We start from the raw sequence: 18,740 nt of genomic DNA on the forward strand, positions 1-18,740 counted from the left end.
TGTCGTTTGCTTATGATTATGGGAGATTCGAAACATTTCCTTTTCATTTACCCTTCAAGCTGTCTCGCCTATCCTGCAAATTACGTGGACCATGTCAGGTGAAACTAAGCATCTATATGAAGGAAAGTTGCTTTTGTTTTTACCCTCTATTTGTATCATCGGATATGATTTATTAGAAGTTCCTTGTAGTTGCTTATTTTACTATTATAAGCTGTACTTATAAGGGTGTGATTGGAACATGTCGCTAAATGGAGTTCTCTCATCACCATTCATGACGGCAATTTTGCATTACTGATGAAAAATGGTCTGCAGCATGAACTCATCACAGGTACCTTTGTTATGTTCAATAGCAAATAATGTTGGATTATATTTTCTAAGATGCTTGTCAAGCTGTATGAATGACTCTAGGTAGGAGGCTCTTGGCATTAGATAGACCTTCATTCGTTTTAATACACCAATAAATGGGTCTTGCAAATTCAAGTTCTAAAAGATTCAGTTTTTAGTCAGAATTCTGGTGACTGTCTTTTTCCATTCTGTTCTTTTTGCGTTCCTTTTGTTGGATTGATTCGTTATTTGTTCTCTCCTGGTCTTGACCTCTTACATATATGGTAACCTGTACTTGTGTTCATAGGCGTTCTAAATTTAACGCGCAAAGCAGGGAATGCATAGTAACTATATTATCATTTGGCACACTTTCCTTCTAATATCTGTGGTTATTTACTGAAATTTTTTCATTCAGCTCATCATTTAATGGCTATTGCTATTAATATTCTGTTATTTCCTACTTCATGCAAATCTTTCATTTTCAAATTTGACTATGGAATTAGGATATAGTTGTCTGGGTTGGGTTGAGAGAATTTTTTGGACCAACCTAAAAATTCGAGTTGGTTGGATTGGTAATTCAACCCAACCCAAAATTGTTTCATTGACCTGGTTCTTTGCCCACTGAACCTGTACGCAACCCCAACTGGATCGGGTTTTTAAGAAAAATCAAACTCAATCCTTATAGTTCGGGTTAGTTCAGGTTAGGTTCTCGGATTGAGTTTACACCCCTTGTTGAATTGCTTTGATAATTGCCATTATTGCTGATTTAGCTTGGACTAGCCGGAAGAATAATAAGAGAAGATGTGTGTACACTTTTAATGGCTGGCGAATCATAAAGTGATGTTAATGGATTTGTGAGTAGAGACCAACTCAGTATAGAAGATCTATAAGTTATCTAGGAATGGAATGTTGGAATTCACTTCGTTCTTAGAATAGGTACATTTCTTTAAAATTACTCTTTGATTTGAAAAGTCATTAGACTGTTTGTTACTCTGATATTGTTGTGTATTTTAGGAATTCAAGGTCCTCGATCGATCTCGTGTATTGCAGATTATCGAACTGTTTGTCAAACTATAAAATTTTAGAGTTAGATATACACAAAGCTACAAAGATCAAGTTTAGTTTCATTTTCAGTTGGTTAAAAGATCTTAAAAAGAAGGGTTAGTTGATATTATGATTGAGAAAAGTTGTTTGGGTTTGTTGTTGTTCAAGTTATTAGGAGGTTAATGAAGGAAGCAAAGCAAGAATCATTTGAGTTAACTGCCACCAGGTTTCGTAAATTACATACTCATTTCCCTTCCTTCATTTTATTGGTTTGTGTGTGTAGCTCATCTGTCTTTTTGGCTTAACAACTGCCTGATGTTCTTCTTTTGGGTCGTGGATTTTGACGTTGCGAAAATGTTTCGACATTTCATTTAAATTTCGCTTTCAAAATGTGTTAATTAGTCTCTATTATTTTTAAAATTTATAAATAGTTCTTATGGTAAGTGGTTGGAACTGACTTACTGTTCGCCCATAAAAGCGGTACGTGAGCTGGGCTCAGAACGTCGTGAGACAGTTCGGTCCATATCCAGTGTGGGCATTAGAGCATTGAAAGGACCTTTCCCTAGTGCGAGGGGACCGTGAAGGACGCACCTCTGGTGTACCCTGGGTAGCCAAGTGCAGAGTTTTATCAAATTATAGAGACTAGTGATAAAAGTTCATCCGATCATAAAAAAAAACAAATTATAACTTGTCAAATCATATGGACTATATTCAAATTTTTATCGATCAAATTTGTAGTTTAACCTTAAAAATTTCAGACTATTAATGAGTTTCATCACCCGAACAAAAGTCATGGATAATATAATTTTTTTATAAAAAAATTTACTATTAAACATATAAAATCGAAAATTAAAATGAAAAACAAAAAAATAAATATTTAGCACATAAATGTCTATATGAAGCTTCAACTTGATATGTTTCACAAAAATATATATATAAATGCAATGAAATCATTAGATCTATAAAAGATCTGTAACAATTATTAGCCTAGTAATTGGAGAATGGATGGTGAGATCTGAGCCGTTGATCATGAACCGAATCATAGGATCATTAGATCTTTCACAATATTCAGCTAGATTTTGTTGCATCATTATCCAATCCAACAGTAACCATTATTATTATTTTATTTTATTTATTATTTTTATTTTATATATTTAAAGTAATTTCTTTTATTTATTACATAAACATTAATGGCAACCGACAGAAAACGATTCTTTTGGCTGTTGATGTGAGAAGTGTTACCTCTTTTTATTTATTTATTTTATTTTTTTAATTATATATTAAAAGTCAAACATGAATTGTAATAATTACATTCACTACTTTTAAATAAAATAGTCAACATTTTTATTTTTATTTTGTCCCTAGTCTTTGGAAAGTCTAGAATTTGATTCATAACTTTAAAAATTTTCAATTTTGCCATTGATATAACATTATATTAAAATACCTTAATTAAGTAATTCATATTAAATAATTAGATTTTTGTTAATAAAAAAATATTAACACATTAAATCCAAATAGTCGTTTTTTATTTCCTTTTTGTACCGATTAAAAAATCTTGATTATTGGTTTATGAACATATTTAAACATGTGCACGTGCAATAGTACTTGACACAAAATCCAACCGACCTACAACAAAATTTGATATTCCTGCTCGAAGAAGAAAAAAATCCTAAAAATTAAACGCAATTTTATTCTATATATATAGTAACGATTCTAATAGTCCTAACGTAAATAATCTTATATGTATTAATTTGAGTATAACTCAAATAATTATAAAAATGTCATGGGTTGAATTTAAAAAAATACATAAATGATATAATAAATACGGTAGAATTAAAATAAATTATGAAATGAAATAAACCCAAAATATATTTTTAAAAAATAACTATTATTATTTAAAAAAAAAAAAAAAAACAAAATTATATGTATCATTTTGTATTTGATACCTCTGTGCACGTGAAACCCACGTACTTTTACCCACCGACACCCATCCATTTAATTTCATTTAAGGCATTATTTTTTAGTTTTATTCCTAATTATTCTTTAACTTCCAATTTTAATTTTAATCTATCCACATTCTTTTTAATTAATTATTATATATTTTTAAAAATCCTTCACCTATTTAAAATTATCTTTTTCCTAAAAGTAAATATGTCTAAATGACGAGATGCTTTAACGATAACACTACTATGTATCACAGTCGTGTTTGTCTAGAACATACTGTTCGTAATTACATGTATGCTGCATGCCAACCTTTCATGCTATACTATGTTATCGTTTTCATTTACCACTTTCATGACGTATAGTTTAATTATTATATTTTCTAACAGTATGACGTTTCGGCAAAATCATATTTACACCTAGTAGACTTGAAATGTCTTAAAATATACTATGGGGGTTCGACTGGTCGTCAATTTTTTCTACTCGGAGTTATATGCTACTGAATAAGAGCGAGCGTTGCACAGTCACTTGCAAACGTCTCGAGAAAATGCGATTATGACAAAAATTAAAGATATATTAAAATTCAAGTTGCTTATTTTTCGAAAGAGGAAGTGTTTACTATATTTGTAGTGTGGCTCGAGAAAAAAAAAATTACTTGGGAAAGTGATGCACGTGGGCGGCAGCTTGAGGTGCACGTGATACAGCGGAACCAGAGGCTAGAAAGAAAAGGGCCCACAACGCAGAGTCTCGCGTGGAACACGCCACGTGTACGGAGGTCACGTGAGGGTTGCTTTCGAGGACGCCAGCGTGGCACCGTTACGGAGGGGTGGTTTCACCGACGTCACGGATTTAATTAATCGGATTTGGCGCCAACTCCGTAGTCCACAAGTCAACCTCCCATACGCCGCTGTCCCTGCCTTTGGCGCCACAAAAAAATTTGATTTTTTATTTTTTATTTTTTTAAATTAAGCAAATTAATAAAAATATTAATGAAAATTTTAAGAATATTATTCAAACTTTTAAAAATTTTAAAATATTTTAAGATAAAATGTCCGATTTAACAATATTTTTATTAAAAACATGTTTCTTAATTGAATTGGTCGAGTAACGACACGTTTTTTAGACCTAACATAATTGTTTGAATTATAAATTTATTTAATTCGAACAATTTTTATTAAATAATAATTTTACATCATCCTATTATAAAATATATGTCTGAATTAGTTAGTTGTTTATACTATTTATTCAATTTATTTAATAAATCAAATATTAATATGTTTGAATTGGTTAATTGATTTAAATTCTTAAAAATAAAAATGGAAAAATTGTCACAATTAATTTAATTCCACGTTTTTCTCCCCCCAAAAGACCATGTCATATATATATATATATATATATATATATATATATATATATATATATATATATATATATATATATATATATTAATCAATTATTGGTATAATAAATATTAGAATAATTAAGAGCAATGACGTCATTTTAATGACGAGATGTTTGTTAATTAAGTGATTGGAATTGGGAATTTATTCTTTGTATTATTGTTTAATTAACAGAGTGATTAGGACGTGCTTTGATTAAGATTTAAAACAAACGGCTGGTGGCTTTAATTTAAAAAAAAAAATTACAAAATTAAAACCAATTTGCAAATTTAATTATTTTGGATTTTACTTATTTTTAAAATTTGACTACAAATTTGAATATTTTGTTAAAAAATTATGAAAAATCAAAAGTAATTTCTAAAAACAAAAAATGGTTATTAAATGTTACCTTAATATTTCTTTACAAAAATTAAATTATTACAAATTTGGTATAAAGAAAGAACAAATTTTTTAAACATTAAAAATAATTTTTTTATATTTAAAATATTTTGGAAGCAAAAATATGACGGCGGTCGTTGCCATTTATTGGAAGCGACGGCCCCACCGCTATTTTTTATTTTAAAATTTTTACAATTAAAAAATCTTATCAATTAAGAATATTATTATATACAAAAAATATATATATAATTTATAGTTTAAATATGTATTTATTTCAATATAAAGCGGTCGGTTAAAATAATTCAACCGACATAAAATATTATTTTTAATTAAAAATTTGACATAAAACACTAGGTTACATTATTCCAAAACTTTTATTATAATTTTTCACTTTTTAAAATTATTTAAAAAATTACTTAAACGTCAGTGTATTTATTTATTATGATATCATAGCTACTCTTTTCTCGATCATGTATGAGAATGGTTGCCAAATTTTCATTATTATGAGACATACTCAAAATTCTTGTCTTTTACGGAAATTATGTAATAAAAAATATTTAATTTTTCTCAAATTCTACGCATTTATTTCTATTTCGACCGGTTAAATTATTATATTTAAAAAAAACTATAAACATAATTTTAATAACTATAAAAACAAAAATTTGATAGGGTTGAAAACTAATAACCAAATTAAAATATAATTTTTGCATAAAAATTATTATTATTATTATCTAAGACTAAACTTATATAAATAATTCACATTTTTTATAATTAGTTAAAACTTTTATTAAAATGGGAGCGGATGCAGCCGAATATTTCTCACTTGCATTCGAACTTTTAAATTTATTATTTAATTTGTTTTTTAAGTCACTTTCCCGGCTGGTTTGCGAACTTGAAAAGCGAACAAACGGACGCACGCTGTACTCCGAACCTGTCTCTCTCCCGCTTTCTTTCCCGATGCTATTGATCATATAAATTAAAATCAACACGGAATGATCCTAGCCCACCGGCGAAATACACGAACACGGCGGAACTTGACCCACAAATTTACAGAATCGTGGCTTGATTTCGACCTACAAGATGAGATTGCTCCAAAATGGGGTCGCCGGCGAGCCACTGCAAGTTGATTCCGGCCGTTCTGTGCTTGTGGGCATGAAATTAGACTCCCATAGTAGAGAGCTGTTAACTTGGGCTTTGGTTAAGGTCGCTCAACCGGGTGACCTTGTGATCGCTCTTCATGTTCTTGGCAACGATGGTGAGTTGATTTTTGTGTTTTAGGTTTTAATTCTTGATGTGGGTTAGTGCGATTTCGGAGTTTTGTTCAATGTTTTAGTGAGATTTACTGATTTTGTGAAATGGGTTCTGTAGAAATCGTTAATCGCGATGGGAAATCTTCGCTTCTTTCTCTTGTGAAAACGTTCGACTCTGTTCTTGCTGTTTATGAAGGTTTCTGTAACTTGAAACAGGTTAATCTTCTTCCGATTGCTTCCGATTTCTTCGTTTTGATCATTTTTTTTTTCTGGATGAAGATTGAAATCTGTTAATCTGTGTGATGATTATCGAAAATTCTTGTAAACTAGACGATTTTGGCCCAAATGTTGCAGGTGGATTTGAAGCTCAAAATCTGCAGGGGAGCATCGGCTAGAAAAATCTTAGTTCGTGAAGCAAAATCGTATTCTGCATCTAATTTAATTGTTGGGACTGCTCGAAAACACCATAAAATCCGTTCATCGAGTTCGGTTGCCAAGTACTGCGCTAAAAAATTGCCCAAACATTGTTGGGTACTCGCTGTTCATAATGGGAAAGTGACATTTGAACGAGCTGCAGTAGCTACAGGGGACTGCCAAGGTTTGTGTTATTTTCATTGTGTGTTCTTCATTTGAAGTGTTTTTGTGGTTCAGTTGAATTTGATTTCTGCAAATCTAATAGGAAATAAAGTTGAAAGTGATCTGGGAATTGGTAAGGATTCGGATCAGGGATTTGCAAAAGGCGTAATGGATAGTTCTTATAAACCGAACTGTTCGATTTGTGGATCGGAGTCGAGTTCTTTGGTACAATCTGCAGTGATATCTTCTGGTGATGGAGATGAACATGATGAATCTTTTGCCATTGTTCCTATTCAAAACGTTGAGGTAGCTTCGAGTTCAATTACTAAGTTGATCAAGGAATCGCCTGAAGTACAACCCGGTTGGCCTCTTCTTCGCCATGCTGATCAATCCGGTCGACGAGCTTCGTCCGACAAAGCCTTGGCCAAGCAAATCTCTGTAGTTCAATGGGCAATGAGGTTGCCTAACCGGTCTGCTTCAGACCCTGCTGCTTTGGATTGCAATTCTAATACATCTGGTCAAGCTATGGTTCTGGTCGGTTCTGAACCGGTGACTTCTTCGCTCTCCCCCAACCCCAGTTCCATACCGAAAGAATTGGAAGGTTTTCATGATAAATACTCGTCGTCGTGTAGATTGTTTAGTTATCAAGAACTCGTTACAGCAACGTCGAATTTCTTACCTCGTATGTCTTGTTTCTTCCATGACTTATGCTTCAAGTTTTGTAAATTTAGTCTTGTTGTGAATGTACTGCCTCTTTTTCCAGAAAACTTGATAGGGAAAGGAGGAAGCAGCCAGGTTTTTAGAGGTCGTCTTCCCGACGACAACGAGGTTGCTGTCAAGATCTTGAAGCCATCGGAAGACGTTCTAAACGAGTTCTCTGTGGAAATCGAGATCATTACGTCCTTAAGCCACAAGAATATCATTTCTCTCTTGGGATTTTGCTTTGAAGATAGTAAATTCCTGTTGGTTTATGATTTCCTGTCAAGAGGATGCCTTCAAGATATCCTTCATGGTATTAGCAACCTCTAATTGTGCCTTTTTGTTTCAACAAATATCAAACTTCCTTGAATTTGAAGTTCATTGATCATCATAAACCAGGGAATGGAAAGAGTTCGAACGCATTTGGCTGGAGCGAAAGATATAACGTAGCCGTCGGTGTAGCCGAGGCGTTGGATCATCTTCACAGCGACTCTCAGCACGTGATCCATAGGGATGTTAAATCGTCGAACGTTTTGTTATCTGACAATTTCGAACCGCAGGTGCTACAAACAGATGCATCTATTTTCTAGTAGACATGATTCTATATGTACTAAGTTTCTAGATCCTCATAGTACTCTTTCTTTCTTCAGTTATCAGATTTCGGGCTGGCGAAACGAGCATCAAAATCATCGCACGTAACCTGTACTGATGTTGCAGGAACGTTCGGGTTTGTATCTCTAAGCCATATGCAATGTTTCGGTTTGCTATAGTTTTCGACAATGTTGTTAATGTCGTTTGTTGCAGTTATCTGGCTCCGGAGTATTTCATGTACGGTAAGGTAAGTGACAAGATTGATGTCTATGCTTATGGTGTGGTACTCCTTGAACTTCTTTCTGGGAGAAAACCGATAAGTACCGAGTATCCGGAAGGACAAGAAAGCCTAGTCATGTGGGTATGTCGTTCGAGAACTCATAGGATTCGGTTTTGTTTCTGAATTATTAATGTATTTCATTCTGAAATGAAATGTTATCATCCAGGCAAGGCCAATTTTAATCGACGGGAAGGTGTCTCGGTTACTCGATCCTAACTTGGGAAGTAACTACAACAAGGACGAGATGGAGCGTGTCGTTTTAGCAGCTAGCCTTTGTATCAGACGCACTCCACGAGCTAGGCCTCCAATGAGCCATGTAAGTCACATCTCTCATTGTTCATAGATGATACTAAATTCTTGCCCAAATCTGAGAAACAGGTCGTCGATTCGTTCTCACGTCTCGAAATTTCAGGTTCTAAAACTTCTCCAAGGCGACATAGACGTAACCAAGTGGGCAAGGCAACAGATCAATGCTGTAGAGGATTGCAACGCTCTAGACGATGAAGTATGTCCTCGATCCGATATTCAATCACATCTCAATGTTGCATTGCTCGACGTCGATGACGACTCGCTCTCCCTGAGCAGCATCGAGCAGAGTATCTCAATGGAGGACTATTTGCAAGGCAGGTGGAGCCGTTCATCAGGGTTCGACTAACAACATCGACTAGCTCGACGAGTGCGTTCAAGTCGTGTGGCTTTTTCGTATATTCTTTGGTTGTTTATGGGGTTACCCTCCTCCTCCCTCCATTTTAGGCTTATTTTTTAGTTCTTTTCCCTTCCATTTTATCCCTACAAAAGGGTTCATAAGAGTGAAACATGAGTTCAGTGCTCTGCATAGCCAACCATTTGCTAATAAGAGCAGAGCAGTTTTGCTTGTAATCTTTCTTTGTACAAAACTTTCCTGAAAATGTGAATATATTTTTAAAATTCATCGAAAAAGCGTATAAATTTGAGTCAAAGTTCTTCTCTTTGCCCCCGTACGATGAAGTGCAGCTCTGTGGATTGCTCGTTGGGGCTGATAGGTGGTAGTATCACACTCTTCTCAAAAGAACGGTGCGTGAGACTCTCGCCTCATACGGCTCCGTCCCAGCAAGAATATGCTGGCATGAAACGAGTTCTCAAGAAGCATTTTTCTTTCGTCTTAGAATGTTTAGAGTTAGTTTGACTTTTATACTAGGAAGTATAGAACAAGTCTAAAAAGTGTAAAAATGTATAAAATATATACGTAGACATCCATTATCGAATCGGGATGGGAGCTAATAAGGTAGGATCGTGACACTTGTTACGATGCAATTACTATGTGCTTAATTCTTTTTTTTAAATTGTTATAGTTGACCAAACAATTTATGGCAAATATTTTATTTTTCTCCGTAAATTTTCAAATAATTATTATTTAAAAATATATTTATATTAAGTTTAAACTCGTCAATTTAAGCATAACTCAATTAATTAAAATATATATTCATGATCGAGAGATTTAAAAATTCAAAAGAAAATAAAATTTTAAAATACAAAAAATAGGAATTAAATAAGTATATTTAGGAAGGAAGGTGGAACTAGGCAGACAAGAAAACGACAACGTGAATAAACCTAACAAAAATGTTACATAATTAAGTTGAAATGTCAGTGTCCAGTCAGCACATAGACTAAGGTTTGATCTTCATAGCATGAGGATGTTGGGCTTTAATGGTTTTTTGACTTTAATAATTAATCCTATGCTTTTAATGTGTTATAAAATATAATATTTTTGTTGCAATTTATTACCCTTTATAAATAATGATAATTTGAAATTCAAAAAATTTCATTAATACCTCTAGATGGAAAAAATCATAAATATTCTTACCATTAATACTATATTTAAAATATTACTGGCTTAACAGTAGTCTTATATATCATTAATTTTTAATATTTTTAAAAAAATTTAAAAATTATCCAGGTTAATATATAAACCTAAATTAAAAAATTCAAGGAGTTTTAGAATATTTTAAATATTTTAAAAATAAAATATTAATAATTTTAGTAATAGTAAATATATTTTTTTATAATTAAAAATATTTTTGAAATAAGGTTGGAAGTTAGAAATATTTTTATTAATTTACCGGAGGTAAAAATAAAAAATGAAAAAACGGTAAAAAGAATATTCCGGCATCTACAAAGGATTTCGCTTTTAACTTTATATATTTTTATTTTTTAAATAGAAAAAAAAGGTACTGTCAGTTTCAACTTTTATCGAATAATTTATTTTTTCCTTTTTAACTTTTATCACTGAAAAATGAAAATATTATTAAAATAAATATATTTAAAAAAAAACACAAATTATTTATTAATTATTTTGACGTTGCCAGCGAGGATCCAAGCCGGGGACCCATTAAACAACTGACCGATTGACAACCGAAAAGTAGCGTAGCGTCCGCTCACCGCGACCGGAGCAGAATTTCCAGATCCACAAAGCCTTACCATCTGTTCTGTTTCTTTTCTATTTATGTAATTCGCTACCATATCTCTTCAATTCTCTCCTCATTCTGCTTGATTCAAATCGCTTCAATCTCAATTCTCACCCTCCAATCTCTGTTCATCGGGGTGTACCGATGGCATCCTCTGTCGATTCCACTGCTCTGAAGCTTTCTCAGCTTGGTATCAATGCCGATTTCGCTTCCTCTGTTCCGAATCTGAAGAAGAATCTTCACCTTCTGTCGGCTGAACAGGTATAATATGACGTTTTTTTTTTTTGTGTTGATGTTGGATTTTGTTATTGTAATGAGTGGTTTGGATTTTGGTGTAATTTTGTTTGGTGGTGATGGAATATAGGTTGATTTGGTGAAGATATTGTTGGAAATGGGACAGACTCATCTTTTTGAGCACTGGCCCGAGCCTGGCGTTGATGATAACGAAAAGAAGGCTTTCTTCGACCAGGTCTTTTTTTTTTTTTTTACTTTTGATTTTCTTCTTCTTTATAACTTGTCGTGTTTTGGGGGCAATTGGTTCTTTCTTTCTCTCTGATTAATTGCTTTATTTATGAAAACCTGATGTATGGTTGTGGAATTTTATTTGGATTGATGGACAATGCTTCTAAATCTGAGTGAACTGTTTATTAAGATCTGAAAAGCTTGTTTCTAGTTGGGTTTGGATAAAATGTTATATTGATCCAGCCGTGAATTCTTCAGAAAAAGGAAAACGAGAAACAGTGAATATGAACAGAAATTTCTCGTTGCTTTTGGGTGAAGGAAACAAATCATTGTTGATTTGCTAAAGGAAGTAATTGAAGTGTAAATAATGAGATTCTCGAGCTTTTTAACCTGAAAGATGTATTCAATTTCTTTGAAATTTACTTTTTGCAAATTACGTCTGTGTTTCAAAATTTGCTTTTATTTTCTCATCTTTGTGCTACTGCTTCTTCGGTGGTATGATAAAAGACAGCCCAGTATGCCATTTAATTGGAAATTCCATTGCAGGTTGCTCGGCTTAATTCTAGCTATCCTGGGGGTTTGGCCTCCTATATCCAGACTGCCAGAGGACTCTTAGCGGACTCTAAAGCAGGAAAGAACCCATTTGATGGCTTCATTCCCTCCGTAAGTAAAAAACTCGTAGCTCGTACCGATGTTGAAAAATGGTCTCTCCATACTGCTGCAATTTGGTAATGGATGTTATGTAATTAGCACATTGTGGTAGTTGTTGGTTTAGCCGGAAAATTTTCTTATTTTTATTAGGAGGTGATGGTAGATGGATATTAAGATTTAAATTGTACTGCAACAATAGAATCTCTATCTATTGTACGCTTTTTCTGGGTTGAGAAACTAATTTCACTGAAAAAATGAAATGAACAAGACCAGAGCCCACAAAAGTCAGAGAACTATAAAAAAATTCCCCCATGATACTTGCTAGCATTCGAACAGTATCATAAAGAATATAGATCACTTTGAGGTGTGCATTTAAATGATTTATTGAACACTAGGAAACACTTTATATATAATGTTCTTCATCGTGAAGTTAGTTTACGTATAAAAAGATCAATTACTTAATAGTAACTGAAGTGCAGAATCTTAAGTTACTGTATAGTAATTTTTTCTTTCTTATGGCAAGATATCCTCAACTTTCATCATCCTTCAAGTGATGTGTTTCGTATTGTACTGTAGTCGATGAAATTTAATTTTGGTTGATCCCTGGGTGACGGCTCTGTAGGTTCCTACTGGTGAAGTTTTGACTTTCGGTGATGATAGCTTTATCAGCTTTGAGGAAAGAGGTGTAAAGGAAGTCCGGAAGGCTGCATTCGTTCTTGTTGCTGGTGGGCTTGGGGAGCGGCTAGGATATAATGGAATTAAGGTGATTCATCTAACCTCACTTGGAAGTGTTACAGCTAACAATTTGTAACATATATTTTTTCATATTTCCATTGTTATAATATTTTTAACAATTACACTCATCTTTCAGGTGGCTCTTCCAGCAGAAACTACTACAGGAACATGTTTCTTACAGAGTTACATTGAATACGTTTTGGCTCTTCAAGAAGCTAGCAATAAACTTGCAGGTTTGTCCTTAGTAATATATGGGCCATATCGATATTGGTAAAGTTTTATCTTGAAATTTTTTTGTTTATGAACAGATTCTTAAGTCTTCAGTCCCCGGGGAACTTATCACATGCAACGTGTTAACATATTTGAAAGGCATTATGAATAGGATGATAACGTTATCGAGTCCTGTTCTCAGATCCCAACCTCATTTCTGAACAGCGGCCATCCATATTGAGCTTGATGCTGTGGCTCAAGCATAACTGGAAAGTGGCCCCTAAAATAGAGCAATTATATTAATTAATGGAAAAACAAGACACTCTGGATCTTAAGCACAAATCAATATATTTTTTAGGACTGTATTGTCATTTTGACTTGGATGGTGGTTCTTGCTACTTGGAACTGAACGTTTAGAAAGCTTGGGTATGTTTTCTGTTTGAACCCTGGACTAGGGATATTCATATGCCTTGTCAATTTTAGTCTCTTTAGTTAATTGGGTTTAGGAAGCTTGTCAGAATTCAGAATATTGCAGCTTTGATAGATTTACCATAAATTTGTTGTCTCACTGAAGCAGCCAGTTGGCATTTTTTTCGTGCATGGGAAGTGACTTTTTTCTTTTTAACTTTGTAGGTGGAAGTCAAGCAGAGATTCCTTTTGTTATAATGACATCAGATGATACTCATACACGTACATTAGAGCTGTTGGAATCAAATTCTTATTTTGGAATGAAACCCACACAAGTTAAACTTTTAAAACAGGTAAGATTTTGTATGGTTCATTAGAGTAGTTTATTTCAGTTCTAAAATAACAGTTCTAAAACTCTGAACTATTTTTTTTATCTTAGGAAAAAGTTGCCTGTTTGGATGATAATGATGCCAGGCTTGCCGTTGATCCACATAACAAGTATAGGATTCAGGTATGCGTGCTCTTTCTCTTCCTTGCCTCTCTTTTCCGTCTAGGGGGCTTATGCTAAATATATCATTTCATCCTTGAAGTATATACTGTTTTTCCAATTTTATCCCCAATGTTTTAAAATTCTCAACCAACTCCCTTCGCAATATTGTTGTTGAAATTGAAGAATGAAATGGTGACATGATATCTAAACTTTAAAGTATCTTATAATAATACTTTGTCAAGTGAGTTTTTTTCTCTCTCTCTTTCTTTTTTATTAGGGGTGAGATAAGATGTGAGGTGCCTTATGATAATATTTGATGACTTTTTAATTTGGGTCGGAACATTTAGGTTTTAATTATATCGTGGGGTAAATACTCAACATAGAAAAGCTACACTCATACGGACAATGTTTTATTGCCATTTTACTTACGCATCGAGCCTTTTTATTATAAATAATATAATATATGTTCACTCTTAAACCTTTCTCATTTCATAGACCAAGCCTCATGGCCATGGGGATGTTCATGCACTTCTCTACTCTAGTGGCCTTCTCAAAAATTGGTAAGTCACATGGTCTTAACTTATACTTCTCATGACCTTGCACTCAACTGTACTTTGGACCTTTGTTCTTAGTATTATTAATGGTCATTTCATGTGTCATTAAGCTAGAATCTTTTAGGCTGATGGGTTCCAATTAAAAAGAAAAACTTTGGACTGATTGGTATGCTTTATATTGTGAAGAATTTTGTTTTTGAATTTGAGCCTATTAGGGCATCAAGTTCTGTAACACGAATTATGTTATGTTTCTTACGTTAACAGTTGATGAAGTATTTTCTTTTAGGATTGATTCATGTTGGATGGCATTTTCTTTTATTAACCCTTCTTGTACATTGCATTGTTTTATTGCTGGATTGATTTCCTTAGGCTCGATGCTGGTTTAAGATGGGTTCTCTTTTTCCAAGATACAAATGGGCTTCTATTCAAGGTTTTTCCTTGACCATCCAAGTCTTTTGGATATCTTTCAACTTGTACCTATTATAATTCATTCCCTTTTACTTGCATCATGCAGGCAATTCCAGCTTCTTTGGGTGTTAGTGCTACAAGAGATTACCATGTTAATTCTCTTGCTGTTCCACGCAAAGCAAAAGAAGCCATTGGTGGAATTACTCGTCTTACTCATGCTGATGGTACTACCAACAAGCCTAATTAATTTCAATTCCTCATGCTTAGAAATAGGAAACTACTATTCCTCTGCATATTTTAAAATATTTATTGTTTAATGTCAGGCTACATGTAAAAATAGGAATCCATGCCGATATTTTTCTCTTACTTACTGGTGGACCTTAAATCTGTAAATTTTTGTCTAATGTGGATAATCACAGTTTTAAGCTGCTGTTAGTGTAACTATGAGATAGCGAGGAATCTCAACTTTTACGGCCTTGACTTCAAAAAAATCCTATATGAAGCTGTATTTTTGTTCTTTATCAGGGAGGTCTATGGTAATCAATGTGGAATATAATCAGCTTGACCCACTGCTTAGAGCAACTGGATTTCCTGATGGCGATGTCAACAATGAGACTGGCTTCTCTCCTTTTCCAGGAAATATAAACCAAGTAATTTTCTCTCAAATACCCAGCATTTCTTCTTCCCTTAACATGTAAGTAGTGAGGTGTAAATATGAACAGTTATTGTAAATAACTTAGTTGGTGGGAATCTAGAAAGTACATGGGTAAATGTAAGGGGCGAAGTAGTCATTGGGTGGTGGGCTGGGAGTTGGGAGAGACAGGTAACTTGTTGACTTTTCCTGGATTTGTACTTCTCTCTCAACTGCTTTGACTCTTAGTACTATCAAAAATGCTTTCAACATGTCTGTCACATGATTAGAAATGCGAGGAGATCGTTGTTCTGTGGATTTTATGTTCTCTTGTTATATGGTGGATTGGTTTATTCTCTGGTCTTATGCGTGATTTGCACTTCAAAATATTTTTTGCAGCTAATTTTAGAACTTGGGCCCTATATTGACGAGCTGAGCCAAACAGGAGGTGCTATAAAGGAGTTTGTCAATCCCAAGTATTTTTCTTGCCCTTATTTTTTGGAGTTCTGATATAGAGTTTGTATTTCTTTTAGTGTGAAACTGAAAACTGAACACTATGGTAGCTTCTAAGGAATTCCTTCATCTTAAACAATTTTGCAGATATAAAGATGCTAGCAAGACTTCTTTCAAGTCTTCAACCAGATTGGAATGTATGATGCAAGATTATCCGAAAACATTACCTCCCTCAGCTAGGGTTGGATTTACGGTAACTTTTCTTCTCCCAGGCTGGGAAGTTATGCCGATTTTCGAAAAAGCTAAAAAGCAACTATCTGATTCTTTTATTTTTATTTTTTTGAGTCTGGTAGAACTGTCTTATAATCCTCATTAAATTCTTATTTTTGTATCTAAACTTTCTATGTTCCTCTTTTTCAGGTGATGGATACCTGGCTTGCTTATGCACCGGTGAAGAATAACCCCGAAGATGCTGCTAAGGTAAAATTGAAACTCATAGTCTAATTTACATCAAACAAATTGTTCTAAAATTTTAGATATCGTTAAAACATTTATAACAGCTCTAGATGTGTTTCCCCCTCTCATTTTTCTTCTTGATTTTGCAATCTCAAGATATTCTACCCCGAATTTGTGTCACTATTATCTATATCTTCTCTTCAAGTCCAGATTATTTCCCCCCTATGATTTTGAACTTTGAATATCTTGATATATTTTTCGTGTTTGGTTTTCTTACCACTCAGAATTGTGGACTTTATTTTGTTTAGGTACCGAAGGGAAACCCATATCACAGTGCCACTTCGGGCGAGATGGCCATATATCGTGCAAATTCTCTTGTTCTCAGAAAGGTATCATACGATAACTCTCTCTATCCAAAATGAGGAACTCTGAAGAGTAGGAATCTTTTTTTTTTTTTTTTCAAAAGTAATAAGCTTTTGAGTCCTAATAAAAACGAAGTCCATTTGTCTGCTGTGTTTTACATATCTCTTCTCACTCTCTAATAAAAACTCACATTCGTGCATGAAAATGTTTCAACTGATGTCACATAAGCAATTAGTTATCGTTGGTAGCTATAAAGAAAGATAATGCATGTAACTTGCTCCTTGGTAGATTTTAAGCTTTCTATTCCATCTTACCAGGCCGGAGTTCAAGTAGCCGATCCAGTCAAACAGGCGTTCAATGCACAAGAGGTTGAAGTCTGGCCTCGCATCACATGGAAACCGAAATGGGCATTGACCTTTTCAGATATAAAAAGCAAAGTTAGTGGAAAATGCTCCATTTCTCAGCGTTCCACTATGGTCATCAAGGGGCGTAATGTTTATCTTCAAGACCTCTCCTTGGATGGAACTCTTATTGTGAATGCAGTTGAAGATGCTGAGGTATGCCGACTTCAATCGTTATTAAATTCGACATTTTAAGTCATCACGAATTCATCCTAAGTATAGAATTTTTCTCTGGCGCCTACAATCTTAAAACATGAGCCATTGGGTACTCGTGTTGGCAGGTAAAAGTGAGTGGTTCAGTGCAAAACAAGGGTTGGGCTCTTGAACCCGTGGATTATAAAGACACTTCAGTGCCAGAGGAAATAAGAATAAGAGGGTTCAGAATCAACAAAATCGAGCAGGAAGAAAGAAATTAGCCCTCAACTTCAGCTGGAAATGCTTTGAAGGTGAAGTTGATGAATTCATGGGGTTTGTTGAACCATTTTTCTCTGCAAAATAAGTTTTTTCCTTCCCCTAGGAAAATAAAATTTGTAACATTTTTGTTCTATAATAAATATGTATTCCAAGTTCACCTTGAATGATTTTGTTGTGCAATAATATTTTGAGATGGAGAATGAAATTCCTATGATGCTTCTCCTTGCCTTAGACCTTTCATTTCTAGAAAGTGGTGCGTCTCCTCAAAAAACAGGTCCATTTTTTCCAATTTTGACCTGCACTCATTCTCCTAGCCACCGTGAGAATTTCCACCACATCATGCGTGAGATCCCCACGTCGGTTGGAGAGGTGAACAAAACATTTTTTATAAGGGTGTGGAAACCTCTTTCTAAAGATCACGTTCCTCATTACGAGCGTGTACACATGCTTCTAGGGCTATTAGGTTAGCTACGGCACCTGGTGCATTACCACAAGGGTGCTCCAAAGTTCCTCTGCCGAATTGTAGTATAGAATCATTTCCAAAAATCTCGGTTAGAGCAGGTATATGCCAAACGTGAATACCACCGGAAGCCATTGACAGAACACCTTGAGAGGAAACTCGAAAGGAAAAGTTCAAAGAGGACAATATCTACTAGCGGTAGGCTTAGACTGTTACAAATGGTATCAGAGCCAGACATCGAGTGGTGTGCTAGCGAAAATATTGAGCCTTGAAGAGGGTGGATGGTGGATTGTGAGATCCCACATTGATTGGAGAGGAGAGGAACAAGTACCAGTGAGGATGTTGGGCCCTGAAGGAGATGCTTGCGAAAATATTGAGCCTTGAAGAGGGTGGATTGTGAGATCCCACATTGATTGGAGAGGAACAAGTACCAGTGAGGATGCTGAGCCCTGAAGGAGGGTGGATTGTGAGATCTCACATCGGTTGGAGAGGGGAACGAGTCCTCCTGAAGGAGGGTGGATTGTGAGATCTCACATCGGTTGGAGAGGGGAATGAGTCCTCCTGAAGGAGGGTGGATTGTGAGATCTCACATCGGTTGGAGAGGGGAACGAGTGCCAGTGAGGACGCTGAGCTTCGGGGGGTGGATTATGAGATCACACATCGATTAGAGAGGAGAACGAAACATTTTTTATAAGAATGTGGAAACTCCTCTATAAC

At 34.5% G+C, this 18,740-nt stretch overlaps 2 protein-coding genes across 2 annotated transcripts; both read left to right on the forward strand.

Moving 5' to 3' along the window:
- The first annotated feature begins 5,966 nt into the window (after positions 1–5,966).
- On the forward strand, positions 5,967–9,422 carry LOC111776224 (protein kinase STUNTED). The gene is made up of 10 exons (XM_023655659.2): positions 5,967–6,342; positions 6,456–6,553; positions 6,692–6,935; positions 7,017–7,595; positions 7,677–7,925; positions 8,012–8,172; positions 8,263–8,339; positions 8,417–8,564; positions 8,650–8,799; positions 8,896–9,422. The coding sequence occupies exons 1-10, from the start codon at positions 6,168–6,170 to the stop codon at positions 9,136–9,138; spliced, it is 2,124 nt and encodes a 707-aa protein (XP_023511427.2). The 5' UTR covers positions 5,967–6,167; the 3' UTR covers positions 9,139–9,422.
- A 1,449-nt stretch (positions 9,423–10,871) lies between these two features.
- On the forward strand, positions 10,872–17,777 carry USP (UDP-sugar pyrophosphorylase). Its single transcript, XM_023686620.2, has 17 exons — positions 10,872–11,188; positions 11,292–11,396; positions 11,936–12,052; positions 12,663–12,803; positions 12,912–13,008; positions 13,619–13,746; positions 13,833–13,904; positions 14,379–14,443; positions 14,807–14,867; positions 14,952–15,069; positions 15,371–15,495; positions 15,876–15,952; positions 16,077–16,182; positions 16,350–16,409; positions 16,694–16,774; positions 17,066–17,305; positions 17,431–17,777. Exons 1-17 carry the CDS (start codon positions 11,072–11,074, stop codon positions 17,563–17,565), a joined length of 1,845 nt encoding a protein of 614 aa, XP_023542388.2. The 5' UTR covers positions 10,872–11,071; the 3' UTR covers positions 17,566–17,777.
- Positions 17,778–18,740: the final 963 nt, after the last annotated feature.

Source organism: Cucurbita pepo, chromosome 1 (genome assembly GCF_057944985.1).
Source record: "Cucurbita pepo subsp. pepo isolate OVF chromosome 1, ASM5794498v1, whole genome shotgun sequence".
In the NCBI taxonomy this organism is placed as follows: Eukaryota; Viridiplantae; Streptophyta; class Magnoliopsida; order Cucurbitales; family Cucurbitaceae; genus Cucurbita; species Cucurbita pepo.

Bases quoted from the DNA above. Each gene is read 5' to 3' on its own strand.
- LOC111776224 (XM_023655659.2), top strand. From the start codon at position 6,168: ATGAGATTGCTCCAAAATGGGGTCGCCGGCGAGCCACTGCAAGTTGAT. The intron at 8,340-8,416 runs GTTTGTATCTCT...CGTTTGTTGCAG, and splicing joins GATGTTGCAGGAACGTTCGG to TTATCTGGCTCCGGAGTATT. The intron at 8,800-8,895 runs GTAAGTCACATC...TCGAAATTTCAG, and splicing joins CTAGGCCTCCAATGAGCCAT to GTTCTAAAACTTCTCCAAGG.
- USP (XM_023686620.2), top strand. From the start codon at position 11,072: ATGGCATCCTCTGTCGATTCCACTGCTCTGAAGCTTTCTCAGCTTGGT. The intron at 12,804-12,911 runs GTGATTCATCTA...CTCATCTTTCAG, and splicing joins TAGGATATAATGGAATTAAG to GTGGCTCTTCCAGCAGAAAC. The intron at 15,070-15,370 runs GTACTACCAACA...GTTCTTTATCAG, and splicing joins TCGTCTTACTCATGCTGATG to GGAGGTCTATGGTAATCAAT.